The sequence below is a fragment of the Callithrix jacchus genome, chromosome 5 (assembly GCF_049354715.1).
Source record: "Callithrix jacchus isolate 240 chromosome 5, calJac240_pri, whole genome shotgun sequence".
Lineage (NCBI taxonomy): Eukaryota > Metazoa > Chordata > Mammalia > Primates > Cebidae > Callithrix > Callithrix jacchus.
The window spans coordinates 25,788,312-25,807,686 of record NC_133506.1 but is presented as its reverse complement, the minus strand read 5'-3'; the positions used below and the strand labels follow the sequence as shown (position 1 = coordinate 25,807,686).

General features: G+C 44.9%; 1 protein-coding gene across 14 annotated transcripts in view; it reads right to left on the bottom strand.

The window, feature by feature from the left end:
* Window positions 1–19,375, bottom strand: part of SCP2D1 (SCP2 sterol binding domain containing 1) — a 241,637-nt gene that overhangs the window by 208,220 nt on the left and 14,042 nt on the right. For 7 of the 14 annotated variants that reach the window (XM_078371469.1, XM_078371471.1, XM_078371472.1 and 4 more), the window contains one exon: window positions 12,278–12,704. The exons of 5 other annotated variants lie outside the window; for them this stretch is intronic. In XM_078371469.1, the coding sequence (XP_078227595.1) occupies window positions 12,278–12,658 (381 nt within the window). In that variant the 5' untranslated portion in view covers window positions 12,659–12,704. Of the gene's footprint in view, window positions 1–7,963; window positions 11,406–12,119; window positions 12,705–19,375 lie in introns of those variants that run through there. 2 more of the 14 variants (XM_078371474.1, XM_078371473.1) reach the window with 2 other exon arrangements.

Below are 19,375 nucleotides of genomic sequence, written 5' to 3'. Positions count from 1 at the left end.
TGCCAGTCCAGACCGACAGCACACCCTGCAAAGAGGTAAGTGTGACGGAGATCAGGAGTGGAAGCAGAAGAGAGCCTGGACATTGACGCTCTCCAGGGCTGCTTTGATGCTGAGCCATTTCATGCCTAGATAATGAACATACCCACAGCACTCCTGGGTCTGAACACTAATATCACTCTCTCTGTTTTTGCTCCAGAAAAGCCACTGAGTTGTGTTACTTGGTTTAGTTTGGAACGAAGTGGGGAGTAGAGCAATGTAATCAGTTTACATACAGTCTTTCCAGAAAGATGAAGATAAATCGAGTTTTCAGACACAGGTTACAAGTCATGACAAGGCTGCAGCCTGCTGGGAGGCCATGATTCTGGGGGATGGTGAAGCTGACCAGCAGGCAGGAATGGGGCTGTGATTTTGCATCGATTCTAACTTAGACTTTTTTCTGTATCTTAGCAGTTCTGAAGTTGGGATGCATCTTAGTATCGAAGCTTCCTTACAACCACTTCCTCTAGAAAGCAGTCATGTTATACAGTTGCCCTTGCCTGTTACATGTGTGAATATCAAAAGCACCAGCATCAAACCTTGCAGAGTGGTATGCACCATATGCATGGAAATCCTGAAGCATCTCTTAATTGGTCCGGGTGGGGTGAGAAGGGAAAACATGCCTTCAAGAGCCCTCCCCAAAGCAGGAATCAGAAGCAGGCGGCAAAACCAGCTTCAGAACCCAGGGCCAATGCTTTAGTTCATGCATGGATGATAAAAGGCAAACTCATAGAAGGAGTGAGTAGGATGGTGGTTATCAGAGGTTCAGGAATGGGGGTAGATGAAGAAAGGAGAGATGTTGACCAAATGTTCAATGTTCAACCAGACAGAGGGTCAAAGCTTTAGTGATCTATTGCACAGCATGATGACTATAATTAATCATAGCACTGTGTATTTCAAAAGTGCTTAAAGATTGGGTTTTAAATATCCTTATCACAAAAATTGATAAGTATGTGAGGTGACAGATATGTTGATTATCATTCTACAATGTAAACACATATCAAAACGTCACATTATACCCCATAAATAGATGCAGTCATTATTTGTCGGTTAAAGATAAAATTAAAGAACAGAATTACCATATTACAAAGGCTCTTCATGGCACTCAGGATGACATTTCCAGAGGAGTGGAGAGACCACAGGCAATTACAATTTGTAAGTCAAAAGTCAATCAGAAAAATCAGGTCAATGTTAAGAAACTCAGAATGTATTAACTAATTTTATTTTGCTTATATTTTTCTTTTTATGTTCATCCAAGGGTACTATATTATAAAAATCCTTATCTAATTAAATGTGAAAAGCCCTTTCAAATAAGTTAAAAATAAAACTCTTAAGAAAGCAGCATGCCATAGTTTTCCATTGCAATCTTAGTTCTTCCTTAGTGAGACAGAAAATAAAGAGGCATTTGGGAGCAGGTTGAGTTAAAGGTCTCAAACCTAATCTCCTGGGTCAATCACAGTGCCTGAAAAAGTGAGCCAGAGACAGGCAGAATGCTGAGCCCCAGAGTTTGTAGTCAAAGTCCCCACCTTGCTTTGGGGCACATTCCTCTTCCTCCCCTCTTGAATGAAAAACCGCTTCCCCCAAACATCAAGTGCTGCTGCATTCCTGGCCCAGAACGGTTGTCAGGAAGTCTTGTTCTTTTCTTCTCTTTGGGGGACAAGTGACACAGAAGGCTAGCTTTGGAGAACATACCTTGCAGGTGGAGGGAGGGTTATATTTTAACAATGGGAAAAGAAGGGCCCTCCCAGGGTGGGATTTCACGCATTGGCTATTGGAGCGGACAAGGGAAAGGGTTCTCTCACCCTGCACTCCTTGAAGTCTGGCCATTGGGCGGGAGACTAGAGCAGCCAGTGAGGACACTCAGCACAGTGTGGGCAACCGGACGGGCTGGATTTGAATTTATAAAGAACCTGCCTTCCTTCCTTCATGTTCCAAGCAAATGTTCCAGGTGTTTAAGCCACATACTGGGGAGGTAAGTTAGATAAGCCTCATGCTGGGGAGATAGGTGGATGGGACGCAAATCTGGAAACTACCATCAACAGTGGAACAGATAAGTAAATTGTGATATATTCAGAAAATAAAATATGATATGACTAAGACTATGAATAAGCCAAAATATGTGCAAGAAATGCATCCTTCCTTTGGGAAAGATCTTTCCTTTGGGAAATATCCTTCCCTTTGGGTTACAGAGACAGCGTGGAGCCAAGGATTCCAGACACAAAATCAGAGTGCATGATTTTGTTTATAGGAAGAGCAAAAACTGGGGAAACTAAATGATGTTATTTTTAAGTTGGGATTGTGGTTTCCCTGGGTGGGGAGACTAAGTAGGGACTAGAAAGGGGAGAAGGGGCACTGGGGTGCTGGAAGGGATTCTGTTTCTGGATCTGGAAGTTGGTTTATGAAAATACAGGTACCTGTACTCTATTAAACTTCATCAAGTTGAACACAGGATGCATGCACCTTCTGCATTATGGGTGGTATTTGTCAAGAAAAGGTTTGTTAAAAAGGAAGATTCTTCCTGTGGATCATATGGGGCAAAACAAAAGAGGAAGATCCTTCCCTTTGGGTTGCAGAGATTGGGAAGAAACCCAAACAGGCTGGCTCCAGGGTCTGAGGAAGGAGAGCTGGCTCCAGGGTCTGAGGAAGGAGAGCTGGCTCCAGGGTCTGAGGAAGGAGACTATATTAATTTATTAGCTTACACTTTTCCCACTCTGCTAATAGCAATGCCCCAAACAAATTACATATTCTATGTCCCTGCAACTTCATGAAATAGGGATCTGCACACAGGAAGTGTTTCCCCTGAGAGCTCCAGGAGATGGATTTCACACACATCAATCAAGACTGCAAAAGAGGCCAGGCAGGGTGGCTCATGCCTGTAATCCCAGCACTTTGGGAGGCTGAGGAGGGTGGATCACCTGAGGCCAGGAGTTCAAGACCAGCCTGGCCAACATGGTAAAACCCTGTCTCTAAAACTACAAAAATTAGCATGGTGGTCGGTGCTTGTAATCCCAGCTGCTTGGGTGGCTGAGGTAAGAGAATTGCTTGAACCTGGGAGGCAGAGGTTGCAGTGAACCAAGATCACGCCACTGCACTCCAGCCTGGGCAACAGAGCAAGATTCCATCTCAAGCAAACAAACAAACAAAAAGATTGCAAATGGTCTCCACTTCCTTATTAAAAGAAGATTTGAAAACACGTACCCATGCACACACTCAGTGACCTCTAATAGCCATGATTTGTGGCCCAGGCTGGACTACAGCACTGTTTCAGTCATCCCATCTGCCCATTTTTTTGGCCTCCAAACCCTACCCAGCCAGAATTCACGCCCTGAGCCCCAGTGAGTGTAAGCAGTTACTTATTCCATCAATATTGACTGAGCGCCTATCACCATCCAGGCCCTGTGCTAGATGTGTAATTTGGCAGCAATCATAGGAGGCAGGGAACACAACCCCCATTTTTATAGATGAGAAAGCTGACATCTAGGGGCATCAGAGCACTTATCCAAGGTCACAACCAGGTGGAGTGCACAACCGTCTGGAGCTGCAGTTCACCCCTATGCACCATTCCTTGCTACAAATTGTAGCCTTGATTTTCCAGTTATCTAATACTGCATAATTAGCCACCCCAAAACAGTGTCTTAAAACCAGAACAATGATTTGTTCATGGATCTGGGGGTTAGCTGGGTTCCACTGGGTAGTTCTTGCTCTGGGGCTCCCATGTGTTTGTGGAGACATGCAGTGTCTGCGGCCCTCTCCAAAGATTCCTCACTGGGAATCCAGGTATCCCCAAGCACCTCTGTCTGGTCTCCCCACATGGGGATCTTGGGGTCTCAGAACTTCTCACGACAGGAAGAAGTCTACAAGAAACCAGCATAAGCCTAGAAAGTCATGCAGCATTACTTCTGCCACCTTGTGTTCATCGAGGCAGCCACGAGGGCCCACCCCAGCTCAGAGGGAGGGGACCTGGATCCCACCTCTTGAAGGCAGGAGTAACAAAGAATTCGCAAATGTTTAAAACCACCACAGCTGGTAAGTGTGTTACAGTGGCTGCTGACCATGACGACTGTCTTAACATTTCCACTCTCTTCCCCACTTCTGATGTGCACTTCACTGCCCTACTTCCTACTTCTGAGTTTGGCCATGTCACTTGCTCTGGCCCTGAGGGATGTCAGCTCAATTACGTGTGTCCCCTCTGCCATCACCATGGGGAAAACATGCCCATACCACGCCACTGCCCGGACCATGCCACTGGTCCAGAAAGGCCCAGACCTGTTCAAGACGAAGAAAATGTAAACAGGAGACAATTTTAGATACTGACTAAGCTGGTCACTGACATCTCAGAAAGTTTTCCAAGGTTCTGTGCCTGTGTACTCCAAAAATGGACTTCTCCAAAGGGACTCCCACCAAAACCTTCACCAAGTACTGCCCAGGGCTGTCTGCCTTGAACAATTCATTAATTCAGCTCATTGTGATGCTTAATCCCCAGCGAGTGTTTGATGTACATGGGTGTGCGTGTGTGTTGAGCTTTATGTGTTATGTGGGCATGAAAATGGGAGAGCATCTCAGAACTCTGGGATACAGAAAAATGGAAATTCATCATACACTGGGCAGTTGTCTTGAGCTCTGATACTGGCTATTTCTTTAAAATAAAAAAGGAAAGAAATTTTATTTTCTCTTCATTAAATAAACTTCCCTTGGAAAAATTATTGCCTCTATATTGTTGGTTCACTTATACCACCCCATTTCTTATGGGGCCTCCCCGACCATCACCCCAATTTTCCCCCTAAGAGACAATGAGAAGTAACTCAATCAGTGAGAAGAGGCTGGAATCAGAGGTAGAGAGCTTTCCAGCTCGAAGGAATGTGAGAGGACACCTAGTCCAACTCAGCGGATTCCCTCAGAGGCGAGGCTTGAACCAAGAGAGGGCAAGTAGTCTCCTGGTGACCACACAGCGGGCTTGGAATAGGCCAGTTTGGAATAGACCTCAGGCCTCTTTCAAGAGCTTCCCTGGAAAACTGGTGAAGCCAACCAAGCAGGGCATAGCAACCATGGCCTTGCGTCATTCAGTTTTTCTTCTCTGGATGTCAGTTCATTCATCTCTAAAACACATGCCCTGGATTAAATGAGTTTCAAAGCCCGGTCTAATTCTTTGATTTTTTTTTTTAACAATTTAAAGGGAGGTCAGGAACACTAAATCTCTCTCAGCAAGACATCTGGAACCAAGCAGACCCATTTCCAAATCTCAGCTCCACTGTGACCTTGTGCTCTTATGCAAGTCACTTAACTTCTCTTCCCCTAAGTGACCCAATAGGCAGAGAAAGTACCTACTGTGGCCACACACAATTCAAAGGCACTGAGGGATTTTTTTTTTCCGGCATAATTTGCTATATGGCAGTTGCATTTGTTAGAGAGATACTTTCCTAAAGACAGAATATAAATCCCAGCTCGCTTAAATCAAGACCAACCTTTCCATAGTAATAACACAAAGCATGGTGGGTTTCCCTCTTACCAGCTGAGAGCAGCCCCATCTTGGATAAGTGTCAACAAAGCTCACAAACCAGTCTATCTTAACACCTTTGAAATTATGAGATTCCCAAGTCTCTTTAATCTCTTGATATTCTATTTCATATTTTGATTGTAAAGTGAGACTTTATTTTTATTTTATATTATACTATTTCAGAATCACATAATCAAATGTACATTAAAATAACCACAATTATGTATAATCATGTCTCAAAATACACATAAGTGGGTGTTGAACAATGAGAACACACAGACATAGGGAGGGGAATATCACACACTGGGGGTCTTTGTTCACTGTCCCTTCATTGATGTCACAGAGCCACCTCCATCTTGATGGTCACCATCAGGGCTTAGAGGAGTTAGGGGTTACACATTTCAAGATGAGGGGAAAACCTAAATCTTTCTGGCAACTCCAGCCTTAAGGGTGCCATGGCCCACCCCAACCTTCTTTTCCAGAATAAAATAGAGGTGGCATGGGGTCCACACCATAGCAGGTCTCAGATTATGTAAGGATGACCACCAGAGTTCTGGCTTCAGTCTACAAAGCCTGGCCTGAGTCTCCAGCCTTCTGCCACTGACCCACTTTCTCCATCTTCACTGGTCTTCTCTGTTCCTGGAACTCATGGTCCTCTGTGAGCCACAGGGCATTTGCACACAGTATTTCCTCTACCTGGAATGGTCTCATCTCTGCTCTGTCTCAGGGGCCTCCCACTCATTCCTCTGACCTTGTTCCTCAGGAAGTCTCTCCTAAGCTCCTACCAAGTCTATGAAGAGCCCCTCAGCTTTCCCTCTTGAGCCTTCACTGTGTGTGTAGCCAGGCACCACACTGGGAGTTCCCTGAGGATGAGAGGTGTATTAGTCCATTCTGGGTAATTTAAAAAGGAAAGAGGTTTAATTGACTCACAGCAGTGTAGGCTGGCAAGCCTTAGGAAACAAAATCATGGCAGAAGGGATAGCAAACACGTTCTTCTTCACATTGGAGCAGGAAGGAGAAGAATGAGAGCTGAGTGAAGGGAGAAACCCCTTATAAAACCATCAGGTCTCATGAGAACTTACTATCATGAGAAGAGCATTGGGGAGCCCACCCCCATGATTCAGTTACCTCCCACGAGGTCCCTCCCACCACATGTGGGGATTATGGGAATTACAACTCAAGATGAGATTTGGGGGAAAACAGCCAGACCATATCAGGAGGTGTCCATTTTGCTCATCCCTCACTCTCAACACAGGGCCAGGAAGGTAGATTAGGTAACAGTTGCTTTAATAAATAAATGAATGCTTATGGACTCAAAACAGTGGGTTTTCCCTTTTCCTTATGCAAAGAGCAGAATTCCAAAAGTAGGGGATGGTTAAAGGGGAGGTACTGTCCCTGGACTTCCCTTCCGACTCCAGACTTCTCAAGCTCCCAGGAGGCCCTTCTGAATCCCACCCCTAACCATGCTTTGGAGGTATCCCTGTAAAGGCCTGATTTTTTTTTTCTGCACATGTACCCCAGAATTTAAAGTGTAATAAAAAAAATAGGTATACACGTGCCATGGTGGTTTGCTATATCCATCACTGCATCATCTACATTAGGTATTTCTCCTGCTATCCCTACCCTAGCCCCCACACTTCCCGACAGGCCCCAGTATGTGATGTTCCTCTCCCTATGTCCAAGTGTTCTCATTGTTCAACACCCACTTATGAGTGAGAACATGCGGTGTTTGGTTTTCTGTTCTTGTGTCAGTTTGCAGAGAATGATGGTGGCATCATAAGGCTTCACAGGGACCCCACATCAGGCCCTGCCCACAGTAGGCTCCAGTCCCACTTTGCAGACCTCAAAGGGCTCCAGGGAGAAACTGGCCCAGCTAAAAATCTATGGAACCCCTTCGCCTAAACACTGTGCTTAGGACCTGGGGATGGGATCAGTCGCCCCCAAGCCTCAGCATCATGCAAAATGCCCAGGTAACAAACTGCACATCTGAATCTAAAATAAAAGTTTTTTATTTTTTTATAAAAAAGAAAAATCTCGCTTCAGCTTTGTTGTTTTCTTTATTGATGAGGAGTAAGAGAAAGTATGGGCTCTGCTCCCTGCCGGCTGAGATCCCCAGCAATATGAGCAGTTCTCCAGGAACAAGCACAGAAACCTCCAGAAAAGCACACCTTTACCCCACTTCACCTCCTCAGGCTACAAAACAAAAGCAAAGGCACTTTTGAAACGAGGCACTTTCTGATTAGTTATTTAAGAAAAAAACGTTCCTCAGCAGGAAATGATGTTCCAGAGGCTGCTGGACAAAAACATAGAAACAACTATAATCCAGCTGCCCCTGAGTGAGCCAGGCGGTCCCTCAACACAGCACGTTCCTCGGTTCCTCACGCCCCCCACCCCACCCCGTCTCTGTGGCCACTCCAGGACCCCCCACCAAGAGCCTGCAGGAACAGCTCCCAGGGCCCTTTCCAGCCCACTGCAGGGCTGCCTGCAGATCTCACCCTGGGAGCCTCCAGCTGTTTCCAAGAGTTAGCTAAACATCAATTTAATTACACTTCTGGGCTATATAAATATTCTGTTCCACAAAATGGCACCAAGCAGATATTTTTAGAAGGTCACAGATGTTTCTTGTGATTAGCCTAGTTACAGGTCCAGAAGAATTTTTTTTTTCCTTCAAAGAAAAGTCAGTGAGGATTCCCAGCTGTCATTTAGAGGTGGTTCCCGACATGGCTAAGCACTGGCACTGGGCTGTGCATGTTCATGGCATACCTGTGAGACTTCCAGTCTCCTCTGCCCTGTGTCTGGCAGTGGGTTTCTCTCTGAAACCTAGCAAGTGGGGCCCAAAGTTCAGGATCATGGAGCGGGTCAGAGGCCCAGTGAACCAGATGCCAAATCCCAGCAGGGAGACAGGCAGACCAAAGACACCAGTTTCTCTACCTCTGGACTTGCCCTACCTTTTGATTTATGCCACAGACATTTATAAAGCACCAACTGTGTGCAAGACAGCACACTGTAGCTGTCACTGCAAATTCTGATAAGACACTAACTAGTATTAAGTGACAAAATGAGACTTCTGCTCCCATAGGTATACAAGAGGGCTCACAGCAACGCTATGTAAAATCACCCCTAACTGGAAACAATCAAATACAATGGAACACCACTCAGCACTAAAACAAACGAACAGTAACTGTGCACAACAGTGGGGATGAATCTCAGACACAGAATTCTGAGTGGAAGGCGCCAGACACAGCAGCGTGTGCACTGCATGGTCCCATTTATATAAAGCACAAAAATAGGCAAAACTAAAGTCGATGGTGTTAGAGTCAAAATAGTGGTTATCCTGGAGGCAACAGCAACTAGAATGGCATGTGAGTGAGGACTCCTGAGTTGCCAGTCATGCCCTATTTCTGGAGCCAGATGATGTGTTGGTTACATGGGTGTGTTTCATTTGGGAAGGTTTGTTGAGCTGCACACTTAGAATGTGTAGACTTCTTCCTATGTATGGTATTCTTCAATTTTAAAAATGCATTTAAAAATAGAAGTAAAAAGCCAGGTGTGGTGGCTCACACCAGCACTTTGGGAGACCAACGCAGATGGATCACCTGAGGTCAGGAGTTCAAGCCCAGCCTTGTCAACATAGCAAAACCTCATCTCTACTAAAAGTACAAAAATTAGCCTGGCATGGTGATGCACACCTGCAGTCCTTTAGGAGGCTGAGGCAGGAGGAGGTGGCAGTGAGTCGAGATTGCCACTGCACTCCAGTCTGGGTGACAGAGCAAGACTCCATCTCAAAATAAAATAATTTAACAAAGTAAATAAAAGCAACTTGCTCAATGGGGCAAGATGCAGCCCCAGGCAGTCTGCCTCCACAGTTCGGGTTCTACCTGCCATGTCCTGGGGCCCCTTCAAATGCAAGTGCTGCTGGAGGTAGCCAGAACTCAGCACTTGCTCTGATCCTTCTCTGCACCTCATCATCAGCATCTACTGCACCTGACTTCCAACTGCCAGAGGGCTTTTTCTCAAACGCCTGGAGCCCACTCTGCTTGCATGAGAGGCAGACCAAAGAAACCAGTCAATCAAAAACTCCTGTCCCAGGAGCAGCCCTGTATTAGGGTTCTCTTAGAGGGACAGAACTAATAGGAGATATATATTTACTTATACACCTGTATTAGTGTATATATAAGTCTTAGTCCTGTATTAGTCAGATGGCCACCTACTTGCTACATCATCATATGGCAGAGAGAGTAAGAAAGTAGGGGGGGCAGGATGAGAGAGAGAGAGAGAGAGAGAACAAGCGTTCTGATCTCTTCCTCTCATAAAGACACTGATACAGTTTGGTTCTGTGTTCTCACCAAATCTCATGTCAAATTGGAATCCCCAGTGTTGGAGGTGGGGCCTTGGTGGGGGGCAACTGAATCATGGGAGTGGCTCCTTCATGAATGGCTTAGCACCATCCCCTTGGTGCTGTTCTTGTGAGGGAGTGCTCACAAGATCTGGCTGTTTTAAAGTGTGTAGAACCTCCCCAGCTCAACCCTCGCTCCTTCTCTGGCCATATGAAGTGCTACTCCCCCTTTACACTCTGCCATGATTGTAAGTTTCCTGAGGACCTCCTCAGAAGCCAAGCTGAGACATTCACAGCTGCCTTGGGCAAGGGGCATGGCAGGAACAAGATGTAGATCACCCCTTTAATGATGCAGGGGAGATAAGAAGCCAGGATGTGCACTAAGTCCATGCCCAGCCCATTAGCAATGTCTAACCGTGGAGTAGAGCACTCTCAGAACAAATGGTCTCTTCCTTTCCCACAGAGAGGATGATATTTTGTAAGCAACAAGTTCTCACTTTTTCTAATATGAAATGAAGGAAGGTCTCTGAACAGCCATCCAAATCAGTCAGGAGCTGGAACTCTAGACCTAGATGAGGTGAACACAGCTACACAAAAGCTTATTTTGAAGGGAGGGTGGCATGTTCTTAAAAACAACCTAACTAGCTTGTATCACACATAGTAAACACAGTGCACAAGGTGATGCTTTGACCTGGGAAAACATCACCACAATTAAGGTAATGAATATACCCATCATCCCCAAGTTTCCTCATGACATCTGTCATAATCCCCCCATCCTTCCCCATTCCCCATGCTCCTATCTCTTAGCAACCACTGATTTTCTTTCCTGTCACTACAGTTTATATTTTCTAGTATTTAATACAACATAACTGAATGGTATGTGGTCAGTCTTCTCTGGCTTCTTTCACTCAGCATGATTATTTCTCCATTTATCCACATCGTTGTTTGTGGGTATGCCAATAATTTCCTCCTTTTTATGGCTGAGTAATATTCCATGGTATGACACAGCACAAGTTGTTCACCCATTCACCTGTTGATGAACATGTGGCTTATTTCCGCTTTAGGACTATTCTCAACACAGCTGCCATGAACATTCACATGCATGTGAGTGCGTATTTTATGCCTGTACATATGCTTTCTTTTCTCTTGACAAAATACCCAAGAACAGAATGGTGGGATCATTTGGTAGGCATGTGTTTGAGCATGGCAGTTGTGATAAACTTTCCTCTAGGTTTCAGAGTGTTCACACTGTATATATTTAGCCCACAAGTTAAAGGTGCACAGAAACCACATGTGAACCAAGAACACACACACACTCACCCACAAGGAGGTTGCATCAGCTGCATCTGACTTTATCCTATCCTCCCAGACAACACTTGAAGAGAGCTTCTGGGAGGGAAATCTCCCAGGCTGTCCTCTGATTTTGTAAAATGTTTAATGCACAAGCTCTGACAGCATGGATACTTTATAAACGGCTCACAGAGGGCTGTGGAAACTGTCTCTGGAAGATCCTTTAACTAATGGCAGCATCTCATTGGTCTAGAATAGAACAGTCATAGTCAGTACTGAAAGCTTTGGCATGAGGTGAAGCAGAGCAGGATTCCTCTAATGGTGGTGCTATCAGCATCACCTGGGAACTTGTTAGAAACGTGCATTCTCCCCAGCCCAGATCTCCTAAGTAGAAGCTCTGAGATGGAGCCCAGTAATCCAGACTTTAACCAACCTTCCAGGTGATTCTGATGCATGCTCCAGTTAAAAACCACTGGTCCAGTACACCTCCCAAGCCCTTCAAGTTTCCTGGCATTGAAACCATCAGAAATTATAATATACCAAGAGCACCATCCCTTCTATTGCCTGGGTTCTGCCCACAGACCTGTGGTGCCCCATTCCCTCAGTGCCCCGCAATCTCACAGTAAAGTTTCCTCATGGAACAAAGCTACCATGTGGAATGCATGCCTGCACAATGAGGGTTACCACTTCTCTCCCCAAAACATCAAACTTTTTTTAAAAAGGAAAAATGTCTCAAGAACACATTCATTGGAGTATTTAATTCCAATGATCACAATGAACTTCTCTACATGTGGCTCACCCTGGCATATTAGGGCATAAACGGAGCTTAAAAAAAAAAGAAAAAGAAAAATACTTTAATTGATGTACTACAACACTTTTTACTGCTTCAGAACCCTCCCTGCAAATTTAGCCATCAGCAGAAAAATCAACTAAACTCGAATTAGAAGAATTTGAGTAAAAATATTGGATACTTTTTACTTTAATCTTCTGATTAAGCATGATTTCCACTGGACATTATCATTGAAGAGAAGTTCTTCTTTGGTATTTTTGCATGCTTAAAATTTAGCCCAGTCTTTGAAAACCCTGTCCAGCTTCTGACTACGCAGAACCTTGCCACTCACTTTGAACTTGCCAGCAAGGAAAGCCTTCTGCGGGTTCAGTTTGCCCAAGACCATCTCCATAAAGACAGGCTCCGGGATTGTGAAGACAGTGTCTGCTGGGAGCCTGGCAGGTCCCGGATACATGTCCCCAGAACCATTCTTCAGATCGATGGTCCACTGCAGAACTGTCTTCCCACCTTTGGTGATGTCCAGCTGAAAGATGGCATTGACTTTCTTGACCAAGGGAGCACCCACTTCCTTGATGTGAAGCCTGATGTCCTCACATACCTGGAAGCTCTGGAGTTCTGACAGCTCTAGAACTGAACCCAGGACCTTGACCTGGCCCGCCGGAGGTCCATCCTCTGCTTTGATCTTGGGTTGATGGTTACTTCTCTTCCACATCTCCCTGTGCTAGTCCCCTGGACCTTGCCGTCTGGTCTGTGAGCAGCTGTAACCAGATTAGTACCCACAGTTCAGATTGTGACATCAAAGGTGAGTCCAAGTGAGGACTGAAGCTGGTGTGTGTGCTACAGTCTTATTGGCCAAACAAATGCCAGCGTGTGACATGAGGTAAGGGCCCAGACAGGCCATTGTGAGGCAGATACACACACACACACACCTCCCCCAAACTTTTGGGTCCTGCAAGCCCAAAAGTCTGCACCCTGCCATGGGGATAAGGGAAACTGGCCCAGAAGCTTCTTTAGTGACAAGAGCTCTGTCTTTCCAATGCAGGCATCTCCTCGGTGGCAACCCTAAATGAGAGAGCAGTTATTCTTGTTCTGCTAAAAGTGACTAACATGTAAATCACAAATCCTGGCCTGAATTTGGCTTTATCTGGCTGCTGGTAGAAAGAGATATGCTTTTAGGCCAGAGTAACTGATTGGAGAAGGAATCAGCTACAGGACCTGCATCAGAAATTTTCCAGACCATAGTGAGACACAGAGAGAGACAGAGAGTAAATGTCCCTAAGATCAGAAGATGCTGCCGGTCTCATCTGATAATTGCACATAGTGGTACAGCCCTTACTCTGGGTCAAGGCACAGAGTTCTAAGTACTACACATGTATTAACACATTTCACCCTCATTACAACCCTCTATGATAGGTACTTTTTTCTGCTATGCTTTTTTTTATTATTATTATTATACTTTAAGTTCCAGGGTACATGTGCAGGTCATGCAGGATTGTTACATACATATACACATGCCGTGGTGGTCTGCTGCATCCATCCCCCCATCGTATACATTAGATATTTCTCCTAATGTTATCCCTCCACAATCCCCCCACCCCCTACTGTCCCTCCCCTAGCTCCCCCTCCCCCAAACAGGCCCTGGTGTTCGATGTTCCCCTCCCTGTGGCCATGAGTTCTCATTGTTCAACACCCACTTATGAGTGAGAACATGTGGTGTTCGGTTTTCTGTTCTTGTGTCAGTTTTCTGAGAATAGGTCTCACTCGGTCACCCAGGCTGGAGTACAGTGGCATGATCTCTGCTCACTGCAGCCTCTGCCTCCTGGGCTCATTTGATCCTCCCACTTCAGCCTACCAAGTAGCTGGAACTACAGACTTGCATCACACCTGGCTAATTTTTGTATTTTTTTGTAGAGACAGGGTTTTACTGTGCTGCCCAGGCTGGTCTCAAATTCCTGGGCTAAAGGGATCCACCTGCCTCAGCCTCCCAGATAGGTACTCTACTTATCCCCATTTTACAGATGAAGAAATTGAGGGGAGAAATGAAGTGACTTGCTTGGTGTCACAGTTAGTAAGTAGTCTAACCAGATTTAAAAAGAGGCAGAATGACTCCAAAGTCCATCTGTTTACTTCCTTATCTTTTATTTTGAAATAATTTTAGCCTTATAAAAAGTTTGCAAAAACAGCACCTGTTTAACCTGCTCCCAGCTTTCCCAAATACTAACATCTTATATGACCACAGGACAATGATCTAATCTGAGAAATTCACATTGGTTCATGATTACTAACTAATCTGCAGACCATATGTGCCTTGCAGTCTGGGACAGCTCTTTGGTCTTTGCCTATCATTACCTTGACAGTTGAATACTGGTCAGTTATTCCTGAAAATATCCCTCATCTGGGGACTGCCTGATGCTTTCTCATAGTTAGGTGGAGATTATGCATTTGGGGGACCTTGTGCTTTTCCCACTGCAGCATAGCAGGGGTCCATGATGCTAGATCCCATTTCTGTCCTTGATCACTTGGTTAAAGTGGTTCCCCAGGGTTCTGCACTGCAGAGTTGCTGTTTCCCCCTCTGTAATTAGTATCTCTTGAGGGAGGTGACTTGAGACGTTACAAATGCCCTGTTGTGTGTGCATCATCCTTGGGCCCACTGCTGTTGCATCCATCCATGGCCCATCCCTGCAGCAATCAGTGTGACGTAGGCCCAGCAGTGGTTTTCCATGCTCCTTACTCCCCTGAGATTTAATAAAGTTCTGCTCTAAGGAAAAGTGACTTCTTCTCTCCCATTTCTTTACTTGTTCATTTATTTATTTATCTCAGCATGGACTTGTAGGTATGTGTTTATTCTGTGGGTCATAATCTATTATTATTATTGTTTATTTTCTTGCTAAATTTTCCCAGATTTGGCCATAGGGAGCTTCATCAAGTTGGGGCCTGTATCCTTTTCTACACCAAACTGATCTTTTATGTAAGTGAAGATCCATTATATAGAGTTGCTGGAAACTTTGTTCTTTCTGGGAATAATGCAGAAGAATGAAAAAGGCTTTGAAGTACATTTGCAATGATAGATGAGCTGGTGTTGGCAACATCGAGCAGTTAAACAAAGCCCAGTGTCTTCCAAAACCAAGTTCCTGCCATGAGGTCACCAGGTACGGATATCAGCACAGAGATTTTTAAAATGAGGAGGGCAGGAATTCCCAGCAAGTTCACTAAAAGTAACCAACAGAGAAATGTGTCCCACCACCCCCATCTCTTTTTCCTCAGGGCAGCATTGTCCCATCTAAATTATTCAGGCAGGTCCCCAACAAGGCTGTCATTCTCCTGCCTCAGTGTGTCAGAGGGGAATGCATCCAAAGCATGCCAGGACTCGAGGGAGTACTTCCCAACAACATTGTTTAGAACTGTCATCCAATAGAAATAATAAAAGTAGAGACCACGTCTAGTCAGTTTCATCATTTAATTCTCAACAGATACTGCTGGCTTCTCATCTGCACCGTGGCAGCCTGCTTCTCCTATCTTGACTGCCACAGCGTTGGCACTGGCATCTCGAAAACATGCACCCTCCAAGTGGACACGATCTTCCTCAGCCCTGTTGAGGGAGATCCCTTTGGCTGCCGTTCAGACCCAAGAATCTGGTCATGGCAGATTTGCAGCACTGGGTTGGTGGTTGGCTGGTTGTTCCACCATTTGGCTTAGTCTGTCTGTGTTGCTATAAAGGAACATCTGAGGCTGGGTAATTTATGAAGAAAAGAGGTTTATTTGGCTTATGATTCTGCAGGCTGTACAAGAAGCATCTGCTTCTGGTGAGGGCCTCTGGCCCCTTCCATTCATGGCAGAAGGCAAAGGGGACCAGTGTATGCAGAGATCACATGGTGAAGCAAGGTCGGGGGAGGTGCCAGGGTGTTTGTAACTACTAGCTTTCTCGAGAATTAACAGAGCAATAACTTACTCACCTCAACCCCCAAAAGGGAAGGCATTAATCTCTTTATAAGGTTATTCTCTCTTCATGAAAATCCATCTCCATGACTCAACCGCCTCTCATTGGGCCCCACCTCCAACAATGGGTATCAGATTTCAACACGAGATGTGGAGGAAACACACATCCCAACTACAGGATCATTCTATATGTAGGCATTATGTATGCAGCCCACATACCTTTAAGTTCTAAGACAGAAACAGCAGCAACAGGACACCCGTTCAAAGGCAGTGGTGAACAATTTTTTTTATATTTGATGTGGCTCCAGGGAATAACATGTATTACTGTGGGTGAGGCTCTTATCTAAGTAGAGTTTCATGTCTTACTCTGTTGATACAAAGACTGTGAATAGATCAAACTATGGGTCTGAATCCATCACACTTGTAAAAGGATATTCATCTGTAAGTTTTCCACGGCTTCACTGTAAGTAGAACAAACTTCCCCACCCCTGTGAAGGTAGCTATATCCATGGGGTTTGCTTTGGCCAGTGGGATGTTATCAGACATGACATGAGCAGAGGCTTGAAATGTGCTTGCACATTTGGGCTTTCATGCTTCTGCTTCTGCCTTGGCCATGACAAGGTCATGCCCTGGGGAGCTACTGGTTCAGGGAAGATGAGACACGTGCGGAGCTGACCTAGATCAGCCAAGCAGGAAATTACCATGTAGACCCATGAGAATAAATTCTGCTTATTTTAATCCTCTGAGCTTTGGAGTGGTTTGTTACTGAGCTTTACTGTGACACTGACTGACTGATGTAAAGTACAAAAAAAGTAATAGCTAGGCTTGCAAATCAGTCCTTATGGGCAAAGTCTTCAGTAATAAGCAGACAATTCTTCCCGAAATTACAGCCTGCAATCTTTCTACACATTCAGTGCCAGGGCATTGGTGAGATGCTGACACAACGTTCCCTCCCTGAGTCAGGCTCCTCCACACACTCAGTTGCTTTTGTCTACACACTTGCTACTTACAATGTTTGTGGACCAACAACCCTGGCATCCCTGGGAGCTCATTAGAAATACAGAATCTCAGACCCCACCTAGACCTGCTTAATTTGTGTCCACATTTTAACAAGATGTCCAGTGATTCTTCTGCTCATTAAAATGTGGGACACGCTGAACTACAACATGAAGATAGAGAGATTAGATATAGATACAGTTATAGATGATATAGATATAGATAAATATGATTATCCACATACCTGCTGCAATCTCGCTGGCTTGAAAATAAAAACTATCTCATAATTTGTCTTTACAACACACACAAACACTTTGGGAATAATGTGATACAAACTAAGAATAAACATTTAATTTAAATATTTCCAAGTAGAAGAAGATCCCAGATAGCTGAACAGGATCAGCTCTGGAGTGCAGTTCCCAGCGAGAACAACGCAGAGGGTGAGTGATCACTGCATTTCCAAATGAGTTATTACTGCCCACAGACCAGGAGATTCCCAGGCTGAAAAGTGTCATGAGTTTCCAGACCAGCTGTTCCAGCCAGCACAGCAGGTCTCCGCACAAAAACTTACAGAAATCTGTGTGGCCATTTCAACTGATGTCTGGAATACCTGGGAGGCATAGCTACCCATTCAACTGAAAAAAAGAGAGCTGAAACAGGGAGCCAGGTGATCTGGCTTGACAGGTGCCACCCCCACAAAGACCAGCAATCTGAAATGCTCTGGATTGAGAGTTTTGCAGCAAGCACAGCTGGACTCGGGATGGTCTAGCTCTGTCAGGGGAAGGGCATCCACCATTACTGAGGCAGTACACCACTACCAAGGCAGTCCACCATTAACCAAGGCAGTCTGCCATTACCGAGGCAGTCCACCACTACCAAGGCAGTCTGCCATTATAGAGACGGTCCACCATTACCGAGGCAGTTCTAACTGTACCTCTGTAAACAAAACCACAAGGAAGTTCACATAGCAGCTGGGCAGAGCCTGCAGAAGCTCAGCAATGCCTCTGCTGGCAGACTGTGACTAGGCTACCTCCTTGCTGAGCAGAGCATCTCCAAAACAAGGCAGCAGCATGTTAGAAACTTATAAATAAAGCCCCACCTTCCCAGGACAGGGCACCTGGGAAAAAAGGCAGTTATGAGTTCCGCTGCAGCAGACCTAAACATACCTGCCCAGCAGCTCTGAATGGAAAAACAGAGCTCACATCTTGGCACTTGAGCTCCTATAAGTGACAGAATGTCTCCTCAAGCAGCTCCCCGACTCCCATATATCCAAAGAAACACCTCATAAAGGAGAGCTCAGGCTGACATCTGGTGAGTATCCTTTTGGGACAAAGATAACAAAAAAAGAAACTGGCAGCAACCCTTGCTGTTCTGCAGCTGCCGCAGGTCATCCCCAGACAAGCAGAGTCTGGAGCAGACCTCCAGCAGTCCTACAGCAGAGGGGCCTGTTAGAAGGAAAACTAAGAAACAGAAAGAAATAACTTCAACATCAACAACAAGGATGTCCACTCAGAGACCCCATCTGAAAGTCACCAACTACAAAGACCACAGGTAGATAAATCCACAAAGATGGGAAGAAACCAGTGCAAAAAGGATAAAAACACCCAAAACCAGAATGCCTCCCCTCCTCCAAGGGATCACAACTCCTCACCAGCTAGGGATCAAAGATGGATGGAGAATGAAACTGATGAATTGACAGAAACAGTCTTCAGAAGGTGGGTAATAACAAACTTCTCTGAGTTAAAAACAATATGTTCTAACCCAATGCAAAGAAACTAAGAACCTTGAAAAAAAGTTTGATGAAATCCTAACGAGAATAAACAGCTTAAAGAATAATATAAATTACTTAATGGAGCTGAAAAACACAACACAAGAACTTCATGAAGCATACATAAGTTTCAATAGCCGAATCTGCCAAGCAGAAGAACAGATATCAGTGATTGAAGGTCAACTCAATGAAATAAAACGAGAAGGCAAGATTAGAGAAAAAAGAGCAAAAAGAAATGAACAAAGCCTCCAAGAAATATGGGATTATGTGAAAACACCTAACCTATGTTTGACAGGTATACCTGAATATGATGGAGAGAATGAATCCAAGATGGAAAACACTCTTCAGGATATTATCCAGGAAAACTTCCCCAACCTAGCAAGGCAGGCCAATATTCAACACCAGGTAATACAGAGAACACCACAAAGATATTCCTCAAGAAGAACAACCCCAAGGCACATAATCATCAGATTCACCAGGGTTGAAATAAAGGAAAAAATGCTAAGGGCAGCCAGAGAGAAAGATTGGGTTACCCACAAAGGGAAGTCCATCAGACTCACAGTGGATCTCTCAGCAGAAACCCTCCAAGCCAGAAGAGAGTGGGGACCAGTATCCAACATCCTTAAGGAAAAGAACTTTCAACCTAGAATTTCATATCCAGCCAAACCAAGCTTTATAAGTGAAGGAGAAATAAAATCCTTTATGAACAAACAATTGCTGAGAGATTTC